The 17,412-nt window shown below is 29.2% G+C and overlaps 1 protein-coding gene across 1 annotated transcript; it reads left to right on the forward strand.

Annotated features, from left to right (window-relative positions):
• Positions 1 to 2,029: 2,029 nt before the first annotated feature.
• LOC123270655 (inactive peptidyl-prolyl cis-trans isomerase shutdown-like) lies at positions 2,030 to 17,088 on the forward strand. The gene is made up of 3 exons (XM_044736798.1): positions 2,030 to 2,289; positions 5,142 to 5,382; positions 16,007 to 17,088. Exons 1-3 carry the CDS (start codon positions 2,249 to 2,251, stop codon positions 17,063 to 17,065), a joined length of 1,341 nt encoding a protein of 446 aa, XP_044592733.1. The 5' UTR covers positions 2,030 to 2,248; the 3' UTR covers positions 17,066 to 17,088.
• The last annotated feature ends 324 nt before the right edge of the window (positions 17,089 to 17,412 follow it).

The raw sequence follows: 17,412 nt of genomic DNA on the forward strand, positions 1-17,412 counted from the left end.
AAGATTAATATATATTATTATATTAAAATTGTTAACTTTTTTAATTTTTAATAAATATAAAAAAAAATTAAAGTTAATTCAGCCGACATTTAAAAATTTTTAGAAATTTATTATTTAATTATTAATTATTATTATTTAATTATTTAATTATTAAAAAATTATTTAATTATTAAAAAAAAAATCAAAAAATTAAAAATGTCGACTAACTTTAGTATCATAAAAAAATACTTATTTTCATAAAATAATCATAGTTTTTTTTTTTAAATAAATAAAATTAATAACTATAATATTACACCTAACGTAAATTAAACTTTTCAAATTTGTCAGCGCATGCGCGTCTCATACTTCTTTCGCGGCTCACAAAACTTGCGCTGTTGCCACAGCTTTATTAACGTATCCCCTCCTCGGTTAAAGTCTGGTAAATTTTTCATTACTTATTAATAAATATCTCTGAAACTGTGTGGTAATTATCAATGAATTTTTTTTTTTTAATTGTTTAGTTGTTAGTTAACGTTACTCTAGTTTTTTAAAAAGATCCTAAGAAAAATTTCTAAGATATAAAAATGTTTGTAGGTAAATTTTTCGATATCCCGTATACTGTAATGTATAAGAGCGTTCAAAACTCAAACTTTGAAATTAAATATCTCGGAAACTAGATGGTCAAAAATTCTCAAATTGCGCCAATCGACGCAGAATTATATGAACATTAATCTGCCAAAATTAAAAAAAAATCCTAAGAAAACGACTTTGGCGAGGGTACTACCTTAAATCTTCTTTTATAGTTAAATTTCTTACATCTCAAATCACTTATACATCTCAACTTCTCAACTGTTTGATTATCGATGACTTTTAACTTCTTCCCGTCTAATCTTACTTCTTTTTCCAGCAGTTTTACAGTAAAATAATTGATAGTTTAGTTTAGTTTAGTTTATTTATAATTATGTCAAAGTCAAGGCCAAATGGCAATGAGGAAAATATGCTTGAAATTTTATGATTATTTTGTGCAGTTTTAAATCTACATATATTTAAAGTGTTGTTAGGGTAGATAAAATCATTAATACAAAGATGAAATAAGAAATAATTAAAAAAAAAATAAGGTAAAATTTTATTTAATTTCATGAAATTTTAATTATGTCTTATTATTCTTTAATTTTTTATCATTCTTAAGTATATGAGCATTATATAATTGTAACAAATTATTAAGAGAATAAAAAATTATTTTAACCTTTAGTAGTACTCCTTTATTTTTTATGACACTTAAATATGATACTAAAATGAACAGGCATTCGAAAATGTTTTTGATTTTTATTCAGAATTAATTATAAAAAATAAAAAAATTTTTTTTAAATTCGCATTGTGTGTAAAATTTTTTTATTAAACTTTTTTCGTAATTTCGATGAAAATTTAAGTAGCTTTACGAAAATTAAAGTAGCAAATATTTGATATTTTTTTTAAAAAAGTAAATTACTGCAAAAAAAAATTAAAATGTAGAAATTTTAAAAAATAAAAAATACAATTTTTTAAAAATAATTTTTCAAAACAAAAATTTGATTTTTAAATAAAATTAAAAAATGGTCAAGTGACTGATGACTTGCTTAATGTCATAAGTCTAGAAAATTATTTTTTAGAATTTCTAAAAAATAAATTTTTCTTGCTATAATTTATTTGTTAAAAAAATTATGAAATGTCTTTCAATTTCAACATCATAAATTTTTTATAACATTGAAGTTAGCAGTCACTTAAAATTTTTTCAATTTAATTTAACAAAAAAATTTGTTTAGAAAAATTATTTTTTTAAAATTGCATTTTTTAATTTTTTAAAAATTTTTTTTTACCATAATTTATTTGTTATAAAATTCTTAAAATTATTAAAAATATATTAAATTAATTTTGATTAATTTTTTATTATTTTAACTCATTTTTGCTTGTAATTTCTCGCAAATATGGTAGCAGAACTGCGCGCCACCTCCAGCGAGAATTCGAGTTAAAATTATTCCCCTTGATTGATAACCACTGATCTTGACGCTATCCGAGACGCCGGTGGTCGCCGCATTGTGTTTTGGAAATAAGATCTGGATGCTGGATCATATTCCAAACATTATCAAGATCTCTTTGGAATTTTTCTTTCACACTTTGTTCTCAGCAAATCGCTGTTTAATAAATAATTGAATTAATTATTTAATTATTCACTATAATTTTTTCACTAAATAAGTTGACAAGTAACTTGTTTACTTTTTTGATTGTAATCATGGCCAAATATGTAGACCCGGTTTCTGGAGTTAGTCTCAGGTAAATTAATATAGTTTTATAAAATTAAATTATATGTTAAATTTTTTTTTCGATAAAAATGAGAAATTATTTTTATATCTATTTTATTAATTAATTTGTGTTTTTAATTTTCTAGTACATTGTCTTGTAGCAAAACTTTGTGATAAATAAGTAAGGTTATGAAATTTACTAAAAATAGAATCTGAACAAAAACAGTTTCACTGTAAAAAAATCACGCCAAGTCCACGTTCTAAGACTATTAAGAAAAAAAAATTTTATTTCTTTACAAAAAGATATAAAATAAAAAATAAAAAAATCCAAGTAACTGATATGGTTGTATATGATTTTCGGAAATTAAAAAAAATTTTGTTGTAAATTTAAAAATTAAAAGAAACAATTTTGGAACGTATTTAGTGTGCGTAGTTACGAAAAATTTCACTTTTTATGAAATTCCTGAAATCTATCTACTAGGACTTTTAAAAAAAATTGAAGTACACAATGACGCACACCAAGTACGTTCTAAAATTGTTTCTTTTAATTTTTAAATTTACAACAAAATTTTTTTTAATTTCCGAAAATCATATACAACCATATCGGTTACTTGATTTTTTAATTTTTATTTTATATCTTTGTAAAGAAATAAAATTTTTTTTCTTAACCCTTTAGAGTCAGAGGATCTTGAAACGTCTACACGTGAGAGTAGTGGGGAAACGCAAATCCGTGGACTTAAGAGTGGGGTTTCAAGGTCAGACTCTAAAAGGGTTAATAGTCTTATGAACGTGGACTTGGCGTGATTTTTAGTAGATTTTATAAAAATCTAACTATTGCAGCCGTCCTCATGGCGCAACTTTTAAAAAATTTAGCCATTTTCTGACTCAGTTTGTCGAGCTGAGTCAGAAAATACATATAGTTCAAAAGTTTATATATGTATGTATTTATATATATATATATATATATATATATATATATATATATATATATATGCTATATATGTATGGCAACATATAGCATATATATATATATATATGCTGCTATATATATACAGCATATATATATATGCTGCATGCTGCTGCTGCTCATATATACGATATAACGCGGCTTTGTCAGCACGAAAGCGTTTTCAATTTATAACCGATTCTTCTCAAACTCAACATGCTTTATCTATCGATCAAAACCAAGGTTAAGTTCTAAGATGAGCTTAATCGGGCGAGTAATTTGAAAATTACAGGATTTTGAAATTTTGAAAATCGTAAAAATTGCTGTTTTAGTAGATTTCATAGAAATCTAACTATTGCATTTGTCCTCATGACGCAACTTTTGAAAAATTTTGCTATTTCCTGACTCAGTTCGTCAAGCTGGTTCAGAAAATGCCATTAGTTCAAAAGTTTATATATGTATGTATTTATATATATATATATATATATATATATATATATATATATATATATAGATATATATATATACAATATAACGCGGCTTATCCGGACGATAGCGTCTCTAATTCATAATGGATCCGTTTCAAACTCAACATACTTCATTTTTAGACGATTACCAAGGCCAAGTTCAAAGATGAGCTTAATCGGTCAAGTAGTTCAGAAATTACAGAGTTTCAAAATTTTCAAAATCCTAAAAATTCATTTTTTGGCAGATTCTTTCACGCATAACTTTTGAATGAAATAACTTATCGAATTTTTGTAAATTTCATTTTAAAGCCCATTAAACAAGCTTCAATTTTCATGTCATTTTATTTACCTAAACTTAAAATAACCTATTCGTCTGTAGGTTTTTAATGAAATTTTACTTTTGCAGTCGTTTTTCAATTATTTTGTCCAATATGTCTCATAAAAAATCTACATAAAAAAATTTAATATTTCATAATAATATTATTCTATTACTCCAATAAATGAATAAATGAATTATGTTATTATTATATATAATTAATAAATAAATAAATTATTAATATTTATAATTAAAATTTGCTTTATGTGAAATCTACTTCCATTTAGGCTGCCGAATGGCCTTTTTTTACTACTGCAACTTGGTATAATTACTGAACTTGACAAGATATTAAAATTCGGTAAAATGCATCGTAAAGGTCTTTTAATAAGCTTCAATTTTCACTACTCAGAAGTGGTAATAGCCTCAATATTACTCCTTTTTTTTACAGTGAAACTGTTTTTATTCGAATTTCAGTATTTTTTGTAATTATAATAAAAATTGACAATTTTAATTTAATACATTTCCGATGGCAAACTATCCCCTTTAAGCTATAGTTCATGTAAAAATTATTCATGCGCCGCCTGGCGTGTGTAATTGCAAGCTGTCAAATATCTTTTTTTCACTGTAGTTTCCCATCTATTATAAGATTAGCATGCATCCTTATATTATTTAGTCTCTGGCCGTCTGCTTTTTACATAAGAAAAAAGTTAAAATCTAAAAATCTGGGTCGCTATAGTTTGTGCTGATTATTTTTAATAATTTTAAATAGAAATTATAAAGATAATTGATAATAATCAAGTAATACGCGTAATAAAAAGCATGAACTACTATTATAAAATATTATATAAAAAAAAAAATCAAAATAAATTTAAAAAAAAATTTGTAACCTCAAAAAACCGTTCTGCTTACGGTATGTACACACTCGGTAGTTTGGCTTGAGAACGGAACTTGGCGCCAGACTCTATCGAATCTGTTGATTGAAAAAAAAAAATCAATTTTTTTTTTAGTCCAAAAATTATAAAATTGATATTTTTAAAACACTTAGATTTGAATCTGTAACAATTTAATTTTAATAACAAATTATTTATTAAGTTTTGGAAATTTTTGTATTCTTGATAATAAGATTATTTTTTTATTTTTAATTTTTATTAAAGAGATTTGATGTCGGATGACGGTATGATGTTCAATTTCGGCAGCGAATTTGATGCAAATGAGGATGCTCGTTTTCAATTTGATCCGAACATGAGTTTTGTAGAAGATGAACTTCTTAAATTTATAGATCTTGAAATATCAGATCATGATGGCAAAAATGATGATAGTAAAGTTCCCATGTCACCAGGATTTAATTTTGACAAAATTAAAGCGAAAATGGTTAACCTGCGAGATGATGGAAAGGTAAGTTTCTTAGTTTTCTTCTACTTTTTTCAAATTCTTAATGAATTTTTTTATATTTATAATAGGGTTGTGCGAATTGTGTTCGAATCGAATCGAGTATTCGAATATTTCAAATAATTACAATATTTTAAATAATCCGAATAATTTAAACAATCGTTTTCTGTTGATAAATTAACTAATTTTTGTGTAAAAATAACTTCGTTTTATTTTATTTGACTAAATAATATCTTTATAATTATTTAATAATAAATTTAACAGAAACAAATTTTTTTTTATCCTTAAATTCAAGTCTATTTATAATTACTTTGGAAATTTATCATCTATATTATAATAATTATTAACAGAGTAAGCAAAATTTTGTGGCCAGTGTATTTATATTATAAGATAGGTTTTTATGGTTAAATTTGGTATCGTTGGAAAAGTCTTGACCTAGAGTTGTGCCTTTTCATGGTTTCATATCATTCTCACCAATAGTTAATTTATGATTATAAATATTTAGGCTGCATTTAAAAATACTCTCTAGATAGATAATTAAGAAATGACCTGGTATCTCATGAACTATTGACATTTTTAAAGATATAAGCTCATCCCGATATTACACTCATCGAGACCTTTCATTTGAGTACCCACATCAATTTTTCATATCTATATATATATAAGCGAAATACCACTCACTCATCACGAGATCTCCGAAACTATTCGCCCGATTGACTTGAAATTTAGCATAGTTACTCCATTCGTGATGTAGACGCTCACTAAGAACGGATTTTACGCAATTCCTAGCCAAAATGAATTTTTCGTCTACCATCACATATGCCCTCCCCTCCCCTCCCTCTCATTCTTCTCCTCCCCTCCCGTGCCCTATAATCTTTCCCCTTCCCTATATCTCTCTCTTTTTTTGGGAGCGAAATATCATTTTGACCCTCTAATCTAAGAAACCATCAGTGGCACCCGTAAATTATCGAACTCAACCCCCCTACAACCACCCACGCTAATCAACCTTTGCCATGGTTACCATTGTCATGGTTATCGTTGCCATGGTTACCGTTGCTATGGTTACCGTTGCCGTGGTTACCGTTGCCATGGTTACCGTTACCATGGTTGCCGTTACCATGGTTACCGTTATCATGGTTACCGTTGCTATAATAACTGTCAAAATGATTGATTTTAAATTTTATCGATTGACTGTTGGGACAGTAGGAATTCATAATCATACGTTTTTTAAGAAAGAATAGCTAAATCATTAATAACTGAAATAACTTATATGTATTGGAATAATCATGAAGGATGAACTCGATTATATCATAACACAGATAAATTAAACATAAATATTATCAAGTTGATATTGTTAAATGATTATACTGATTTTTAATGATTAAAATTAAAATGGTAAATTGTGTCTGATGCGTCTTCTCTAAAATTTTACAACGATATCGTTAAATTATTATAAAAAACGGTCGATTTAAGATAATCTATATATATATAAGCGAAATACCACTCACTCATCACGAGATCTCCGAAACTATTCGCCCGATTGACTTGAAATTTAGCATAGTTACTCCATTCGTGATGTAGACGCTCACTAAGAACGGATTTTACGCAATTCTAGCCAAAATGAATTTTCGTCTACCATCACATATGCCCTCCCTCCCCTCCCTCTCATTCTTCTCCTCCCTCCCGTGCCCTATAATCTTTCCCCTTCCCTATATCTCTCTCTTTTTTGGGAGCGAAATATCATTTTGACCCTCTAATCTAAGAAACCATCAGTGGCACCCGTAAATTATCGAACTCAACCCCCCTACAACCACCCACGCTAATCAACCGTTGCCATGGTTACCATTGTCATGGTTATCGTTGCCATGGTTACCGTTGCTATGGTTACCGTTGCCGTGGTTATCTATATATATATAAGCGAAATACCACTCACTCATCACCAGATCTCCGAAACTATCGGCCCGATTGACTTGAAATTTAGCATTGTTACTCCATTAGTGATGTAGACGCTCACTAAGAACGGATTTTTACGCAATTCCTAGCCAAAATGAATTTTTCGTCTACCATCACATATGCCCTCCCTCCCCTCCTCTCATTCTTCTCACTCCCTCCCGTGCCCTATAATCTTTCCCCTTCCCTATATCTCTCTTTTTTTGGGAGCGAAATATCATTTTGACCCTCTAATCTAAGAAACCATCAGTGGCACCCGTAAATTATCGAACTCAACCCCCCTACAACCACCCACGCTAATCAACCGTTGCCATGGTTACCATTGTCATGGTTATCGTTGCCATGGTTACCGTTGCTATGGTTACCGTTGCCGTGGTTACCGTTGCCATGGTTACCGTTACCATGGTTGCCGTTACCATGGTTACCGTTATCATGGTTACCGTTGCTATAATAACTGTCAAAATGATTGATTTTAAATTTTATCGATTGACTGTTGGGACAGTAGGAATTCATAATCATACGTTTTTTAAGAAAGAATAGCTAAATCATTAATAACTGAAATAACTTATATGTATTGGAATAATCATGAAGGATGAACTCGATTATATCATAACACAGATAAATTAAACATAAATATTATCAAGTTGATATTGTTAAATGATTATACTGATTTTAATGATTAAAATTAAAATGGTAAATTGTGTCTGATGCGTCTTCTCTAAAATTTTACAACGATATCGTTAAATTATTATAAAAAACGGTCGATTTAAGATAATTTCTAATAAAATGAGTAATAATAAATATATTTTTTAATACCACTTAATTTGTTATGAATTTATTAATAACTAGCTGATACCCGCCCGCTTCGATAGGAATACAATAAATTTTTATGGTGTAACAAAGATGAAAAATATAAACAAAATGGTTAATTTCAAAAAGATAATGAATATAAATTTTGAATTAGAGAAAAGTGATTGTTTGTGATGACCGGTGTTAGCGAGTATTAAATATATGAGAAAAGTATTTTATTATTAACATTTTTTTAAAATTAAAAAAATTATTGACATTTTTTAAAATTAAATAATACTATGAAGCGGAAAAGAATAGGAGTTACGGATAATTATTACGTGAATCGTTCCAACATTCACGTAACAGAATAATTGGAGGAGGAAGAGATTGAGAAAGAAATAGGAAGGACCTTCTTAATAAGAGTTTACAGAATATGCGAGAAAAAATTCAGATAGCTCGGACAGGGATTCGAACCCAGAACCTTCCGGTGACATGTCGGCTACTCTACCATTTGACCTATCCGGTCTAGACTAAATGTTTAGGATAACATTATTATAATGGGAACGCATCTCACTACACAGTACGTCATGGGTGATGCGGAAATCTGTCTAATGACAGATTTACTGACTAACTGACCCATTGATTGATTGATTATTAATAATAAAATACTTTTCTCATATATTTAATACTCGCTAACACCGGTTATCATAAACAATCACTTTTCTCTAATTCAAAATTTATATTAATTATCTTTTTGAAATTAATCATTTTGTTTATATTTTTCATCTAGGTTACAACATAAAATTTTATTGTATGCCCAGCGAAGCGGGCGGGTATCAGCTAGTATTTTATATATTTATATATATTATAAATATGTATATATATAAAAAATATATCAAAATGCATGTGGGTACTCAAATGAAAGCTCTTGATGAGTGTAACATCAAGATGAGCTTATATCTTTAAAAACGTCAATATTTAAGAAAGTACAGGGCATTTTAACAAATATCTTGTGAACTATTGACATTTTTAAAGATATAAGCTCACCCCGATATATTATTCATCGAGACCTTTCATTTGAGTACCCACATCATTTTTTCATATATTTATATATATTATATATATGTATATATGAAAAATATATAAAAATGCATGTGGGTACTCAAATGAAAGCTCTTGATGAGTGTAACATCCAGATGAGTTTATATCTTGAAAAACGTCAATAGTTAAGAAAGTACAGTGCAATTTAACAAAAGTCATTATTTAATAAAGCAAAATTCTATTTATTCATAGTTCACAAGTCACGGCAGTTACGTAGTGACTGCAAGGTTGCTAGTAATAAATTAACTATTCTTAAGCATATAAAACATTGAAAATGCACCAATTCCGGTCTTGACCTTTCCAAAGATATTAAATTTAATTTAAAAAACTTATTTTATCATATAAATACACCAAAAACAAAATTTTCCTTATTCTCTTAATTATATCAATGGTCTAATTAGCAATCGGTCTAACTCCTTGTTTTTTATAGGGTGATTTTTAACTTTTTAACGGAGCAATAGTCCAATTATAAATTTTTTGAATGATTCAAACCAACATATTATGCCTTTTTTAGATATTAAATTATTTTTTAAAGTGATAATAAATTTTGAACTAATTGTTTTTTTTTTGTACAAATCGAAGATTCTCTCAAATGGAGTTAGACAATTTGCTAATTAGAACGTTGATATAAATTTTTTATAATTCTTTATGCAATTTTTAGTGAAAGAATTCTCAGATATCTGCTATTTTAAAAACAATTAGTTCGCGTTACTAATGCCAGAAGGGCGTATAAAAAAAATTTTTTTACTCCAATTAGCCTAAAAATGTTTATAACATATAGATCTGTAAGGGAAGTGAATAAAAATTTTTTTTTGTTTACGCCCTTTTGGCTTTAAGACAAAAAAATTCTAAAGCCATAAGGGCGCATCATTTTTTTTTTAATCATAATTAATTATTAGCCTTAAAAAAAAAGAAAAGTTATAACAGTTATATAGACTCCTCTACTCATTTTATTTGAAGAGAATAAATATTTATATTTACATTTATATTTATATAATTATTTCAAAAGAATAAGTATTTTATTAAAGAAACAAAAATATCAGTTTAGCTAGGCACTACTCCGATGCCGTCTCCATTATCATTATCGTCTGCTTCTAAAAGTAAAAAATAATAAATATATAAGGTAAAAGCCCCAATTATTGACGGGGGTCTAAATATTGACACCCTAAATTATTTTTAAATATATTAAATTATCTGTAATAAGAATAACGATCAAATAAATTTTTATTAAATTCTAATTAATTAAAAAATTGAAAAAAATCACATTCAGTTCAAAATATTAAATATTAATTATTAAAAAAAAATAAAGTTAGCACCAGTTCATCAAATCAGCTTACTCGCGTCTATTTTCTTAACAACTTTGGTTAGAAAAGCATTTTTTTAACTGCCGAGTTTAAATTAATTTTTTCATGTAATTATATGATCTATTTTTTTTTTAATTAACAATATATGAAATATTTATAAAATTAAATAATCGAAATTAATTGTATGCTTTATGATATTTAAATAATGGGAGTCAATAACTAGTTCATAATTTTTATGGTGAATCCCATATTGACAGCCAGTCGACAGCGCTATGACGCCTTTTTTTTTTAAGTATAAAATACGTTATATACGTGGCGCCACTGGGGAGAATACCGGTGTCTAAAGAAATATCTAGTTTAAAAAACAAACTGTTGATAAAAACTAAGTATGTGACTATTGATAACAATACTTGATCGTAAACTGAAAGAAATAAAAATCTAAAGCTTTGTTATACTAGAACGAATGAGCAACAATTTGATAATTTGTAGTAATATATTTTTTATTTGAAGAATAATAAGCAGGTGGCGCAGCGTAAAGACGCAAAATTACAGTCGCGTGTGAATTTAATAAGTTTTTGATTAAAATAACGAAATAAATAATTAAGTGTGGGCGAAATAAATAAAGCGGAGAAAAAAATAAATCGGAATAACAAAAAATATTGTGGGGAAAGAGTGATATTAAAAGCTGAAGGGTAAGAAAAGGCAGTGAAATAATTTTGAGGTTATGTCGGAGAAAGTGGACGCCGGTAAGACAAAAAAACCCGGCTATTACACAAGAAGCAAAAGTCAACAAGACATAAGGGATTTTACGTTAAGCATAATTAACAAAATAGGTATGGATGACGACAAAAACAAAAAAAACGAGGGAAATGAAGAAAATGAGAATGGGGGCTTTGAAAGTGAATTGGATCAGACGCTAAAATTGGCGCGAAATGAAAAGATTTTGGCGGGATCGCAAATCATGGAGAAGATGGCGGACGAGAAAAATAGCGGGGATACTACGAAAACGCAGCAGAGCAGCGCGTCGCGCAAAACTACATCAGTTAGTTCAGAGAGTTTTTCGATAGGTGGAGCGGACGGAATGAAACTCGACGACTGGCAGATAGAAACGATTGCGGAGAGAGTGAGCCAGAAAATTTATGACGAAAACAGAAGAAGAGAGGTAGGATGGGAGGGTATGCTAAGTCGCGCGATGGATGAAATCGGAGAGACAATGAAGAGAAGCATCGAAATAGCAAAAAAGGAAATATGCGACAAAATAAACCAAAAAGTTGGAGAGTACAATGAAAAACCATGCGAGATGTGTAAAAATATAAAAGAAAGAGAAATAACAATTAGAGAAAAATATAGAGCTGACAAAAGAAAGTGGGACAACGAGAAAGAGAAGCTGTTGGACCGATGTATGAAGGCGGAAGAAAAAATAAGAATGAGTGAGATGAAAAAGAAGACAGAAAATCAACCGAGATTCGATAATGCAAGTTATGTAACTAAGGAGGTAACAAATGAGCTAGCAAGAGGTGCAACAAGTGGCGCTTTTGAAGACAGAGAGCGTTTCGGATTTAGAAAGGAGTGGGTGAACGAAAGGCCGGAAAGTAGATGGGAAATTGATGGACCGAGAAAGCTGAGCGAAGAGGAACTAAGAGATGAACACAAGAGGAGAAAAGAAAAAAAATACAATGTTTATATAACACACAAATGTAAAAGCAACGCAGAGGCGCTAGCGATTTTAGAAGATAAGATGAAAGTGGATTTAGACAACAAAAAGCAAATAAAAGCCATAAAGGGACAGGTACTGATAAACATGGTTGACAAGGAAAGTAAGTTAAATTTAATGAGGAATAGGTGTATGCTGAAAGGGACGGAGATATACCTAGATGATGACTACACGGAGAGAGAGAAAGAGGTAGAGAGCTGGATAAGAATGCGCGGAAAAAAAGAGAAAGAAAGAGGAGCGATAGTAAAAAAGGGCTATTTGAAAATTAGTATAAATGATAAATGGTGGTATTGGGATGACATGAGAGGCCTGGTGGAGGTGAGAAGAGGGAATCAATAATGGAGCGAACACAGACGTAACAAAGTAGGGCGGGGAAAAATCAACAAAAGCAGTGAGGCAGAAAACATCAGCGGAGAAAAGAGTGGGGAGATAAGGGGAAAAAGTGAAAATGATGACAGTGATGAGCAAATAGACAGGATGGAGAGTGATGAGGAAGCCGAAAAAAATAAAGGTGAAAAAGATGTGGATAAACACACATATAAAAATAAAAATATAAATAAAAACATAAATAAAAATAAAAATAAAAATTTAGAAATAAACAAAAATAAAAATAAAAATTTTAATTTAAATTTAAACTTAAATTTAAATAAAAATAAAAATAAAAATTAAAATAAAAATAAAAATAAAAATAAAAATAAAAATAAAAATAAAAAAAAAATAAAATAAAAATAAAAATAAAAATAAAATCAAAAGCAAAAATATAAATAACATAAATTGTAAAGCTTTTTGCTGGAAAATTGCGGGGATGAAAGATTATGCAGAACTAAACAATATAATAGAAGATTATGATATAGTGTCGCTACTAGAAACGTGGGTAGAAGAAAAAAATAAAAAGGCAATATTGGAAAAAATGAGTGAAAAAAAGGTGTGGTATACAAAGGTGGCAGAAAGAAAGAAACAAAGTAAAAACGGAAGGGCGAGTGGGGGACATATGATTGGGATAAAAAAGGAGTTGAGTGAGGACTGGAAAGTGGTCGAGTGGGATTATGGTTTTAAATTGATAAATAAAAAAGAGAGTGAAATGCTGGTAACAGTATATAATAATGTGGGGATGGATGCGATAGAAAAAAAAATAAAAAAAGAAGTTAGAGAAATGGAGAATATAATAGAAAAAATAATAGTTTTGGGCGACATGAATGCAAGGATTGGTGAAAGCGATGTGACTAAAATTTTTAACGCGAGTGAAAAGCAAAGAAAGTCGAAAGACAAAAAGCTCAACGCAGAGGGAATAAAACTACTGAGTTTATGTGAAGAATTGGGTATGAAAATTCTAAATGGAGTAAAAAAGGGAGATGAAGAGGGGGAAATAACATTTATTGGGGGAAAAAGTGAAAATTGCTGCTCGGTATTGGACGTAGTGCTAACACTAGATCGCGGGGATGACGGGGTTAAAAGCTTGAAAATATTGAAGAGAATAGAATCAGATCATTTACCAATAGTATTGGAGCTGAAGAGAAAAAATAATTTTAATGTGGGAGTGGAAGAGAATAAAGACAAGTGTAAGGGGCTGAGAAAATTAGAGGAGGAAAGATTAGTGTGGAAAAAAGACAATGTGATGGACTATGCGGAGGCGGCGTATGAAGAATGGCAAAGACGAAGAGAAAACAATGATGAGCTACAGTGGAACGACATAAATAATAGTTTGGCAGAGGAAATGGAGTGCGAAGAAATAATAAAAATGATATACGACAGAAAGGAGACAGAAGAGATAGAAGAAAAAATCAAGACTGGACTAGAATGTTATAGAGCAAAGCTGAGAGAAGTAGAAGTAGAAAAAATCAACAAATCAAGATATAATGAATTGTACAAGGAAATTTTACTGGAAGAGGGAAGTGAATATTGGAATGAAAAAGAAATCAGCGGGGGAATGAAAGAAGTATGGGCAAGGTTCAGGTGCGGAAACCTGACAAGAGCAGGGAAAGCTGGTATGGAAGAATGAAAATGCAGAATGTGTAAAAAAGAAAATGAAACCATCGAGCATATAATGAGTTGTGAAGTGATGAAGGACAGTTTAAGCGCGGAAGTAAAAAATGAATTAGAGGGATGGATAGAAATGAGCGAGGGAGATAGTGTGAGGGAAAAAATAGTACGGGCACTGAAGGGAAAAATATGTAAAAAGCTATGTAGTGTAATAAGAGAGATGGAAAAGAAGCTAAAAGGAGGGGATGAGATCGGTGAGTGTGAGAGTCAGTTTGGAATATAAAAATAAAAGAGAGCAGTGGGGATAAATAGTGAAAGAAAGCAAAAAAAAAGGGGGGGGGGGAAATTAACAAAAATGCTGGTCAGGCAGAAAAATCATTTTAAAAAATATGATTTGTTAACAAAGACTAATACCAAAGATGGAAATAGTAATAATAATAATAATATAAAGTGGTCTTAAAGTTGTAGCTTATAAGGAAAAATATGTTTAAGAATCAAAATATAAAATAATTTATATTCTAAAAATTATTTAATTTAACATTATTGTTAAAAACTTTGTAAAACACATAATTGTGATACAAATAAAACCCTTATCTATCTACGTTATATACGCGATTATATTCAAGGCTTTTAACTGTCAAATAACTCGGCGTGTTTTAGTGTTAAATAAGTTTTTAAATAAATTGTTATATTTTTCATAATAATTATTCATTCATAGAAATTATTATTAATTAACTTTAATAATATTGATTACTTTATATCAAGATTTTGATAAATAACAATATAACCAAATGATTCGACGCATGTGCAGTAGGGGCGTCAATAATTGGGGTTACGGTACGTCAATAATTAGATCAATCAGTTTTTTAACCCGTCAATAATTGGTGTATCCAGATCATATATTTAATTATTTCAAATTAATTAGTAAATATCACTGATTATCATTTTAAAAAAAGAAATTGATTAGTTAAAACATTACTGAAGACATTACCGCAAACAAAATTCATCGATATTTATATTTGATTGCTTAAAAAAAATGAAATCATAACTTTGTCTCTTATAGCGTCAATAATTGGGGCTTTTACCTTATTGCTTGTAAATCTAAACTTTGAAAAAATACCTTAATCTTAAAACAAATTCATCAGTTTTTACCATCATCAAAGCACAGATTTTTATAATATCGATGGTATTTTCTTGGAATAATCATATATATATATATATATATATATATATATATATATATATATATATATATATATATATATATATATATATATATATATGATTTTGTAATTTGGAAAATTGAACATAATTCATTACACTTTATCAGTGGAGACATGATTATTGTCAATAGAAATTAAAATTTTGTAATTGAGTCAAATACATTTTTCTTCAAATAGAATGTTACTGTTATTTTGGTTTTTTTAAAATTCAAATCGATATTCTTTTTGAATAAAATGAGTTAAAAAGTTATTATTTTTACCGATGTTATAAATTTTTTTTTTTAAGGCTAATTATTAATTATGATTAAAAAAAATTATACGCTTTTATGGCTTTAAAATTTTTTTGTCTTAGAGCCAATAGGGAGTATATAAAAAAAATTTTTTTTATTCCCTTTTTTTACAGATCTAAATGTTATAAACATTTTTAGGTCGATTGGAGGAAAAAAAATTAAATTTTTCTACACGCCCTTCTGGCTTTGCAGAGCCAGAAGGGCGTAGATATTGATATGCGCCCTTCTGGCATTAGTAACGCGAGTTATTGTATAACAAAAAAAACAATTTCCTTGCAGATAAAAAAATTAGTCCTTCAAAAGGGTGTCGGAGAAATAGTTCCCTCTAACGCTCAAGTAACGATAAAATATTCCGGATATTTAGAAGGTCAGGACAATCCATTCGATTCAAGCTACCAACGTCACAGTGTCGATCGCTATCGCTTGAGTCGCGGAGAATTAATATCGGGCTTAGATTTTTCTCTTCAAAGTATGCAAAAAAACGAAGTCTCAATTTTTTTAATCGACCCAACTTTAGCTTACGGCGAAATAGGATGTTGGCCCAACATCCCCGGCAATTCCGAAGTAATGTTCATAGTCCACTTATTGAACCACGCTGAGACAATTGCCGCCGCGGATTACGAGTCACTTGAACCAGAAGAGCGTAAAATATTTTGTAAAATAGAAAAATTCGTCGAAAATTTATTAGCAGTCGGTGCTGATAATTACAAAAATAAACAGACTAAAAAAGCGATTCGTGATTACATACGCGTAATTGACCGCTTGGAAGAGTGCAAGTTCAATGATGACGAAGAAGAAGAGCGTTGCAATTTATTGCGGTCGCGTTCTTACCAAAATTTAGCGCTTTGCTACAATAAAGAGGATATGCCACGCAAAGCTTGTATCGCTTGTAATAATGTGACTAATAAAACAGCCAAGACTTATTTTCATCATGGACGCGCGCTTATTAAGATGGGCCAGTACGAAGAAGCGTTAGAAAAATTAAACCTCGCATTGGAAATGAGCCCACACAATGAAGAAATAATGAAAGAAATAGGCATTGCTGATAAATTACAGCGGAAAAGTTTGAAGATAGAAAAAGATATGTGGTGTAATTGTTTAGGCATTGAAAAATTGAAACTTGAAACTAAAAATGAAGAGTACAAAAAAATCGCTACGGAATTTTGCAATAGTTTTGTAAGTAATAAGGATGTTATGAGACAGCCATTGCCGGATGGAATTGATCCTTTGCTTGAAGAGGCTATGAGGAAGGCTGCTTTATTATTGGGGATTAAAATTTCTTCTGTTAATAAATTTGGGAAGGAAAGCTTTTATCTTGAAAAATCTAACTATCAGTAATATTACTCATTTTTTTAAGTATTTTTTTTTTATAATGTTCTTTGATTAATAAATTGAAAATTCATAAGTACACTGAGAAAAAATTTATTAGAAAAGAATGAGTTATTTTGTAATAAAAAAATTCTTTAACATGTTTGGAAAATAAGTCCTGAAAAAATTTGGATATTTTGAGCGTAATCAGGATGAGCTTATATCGTAAAAAATGTTAACAATTAAGAAATTACGTTGTATTTTGTCTACTAATGATATTTTGAACGATATAAGCTCATCCTGGTGTTACGCTCATCGAGACCTTTCATTTGAGTACCCACATCAATTTTTCATATATTTATATATTTTATATATGT

Source organism: Cotesia glomerata, linkage group LG8, assembly GCF_020080835.1.
Source record: "Cotesia glomerata isolate CgM1 linkage group LG8, MPM_Cglom_v2.3, whole genome shotgun sequence".
Taxonomy (NCBI): domain Eukaryota; kingdom Metazoa; phylum Arthropoda; class Insecta; order Hymenoptera; family Braconidae; genus Cotesia; species Cotesia glomerata.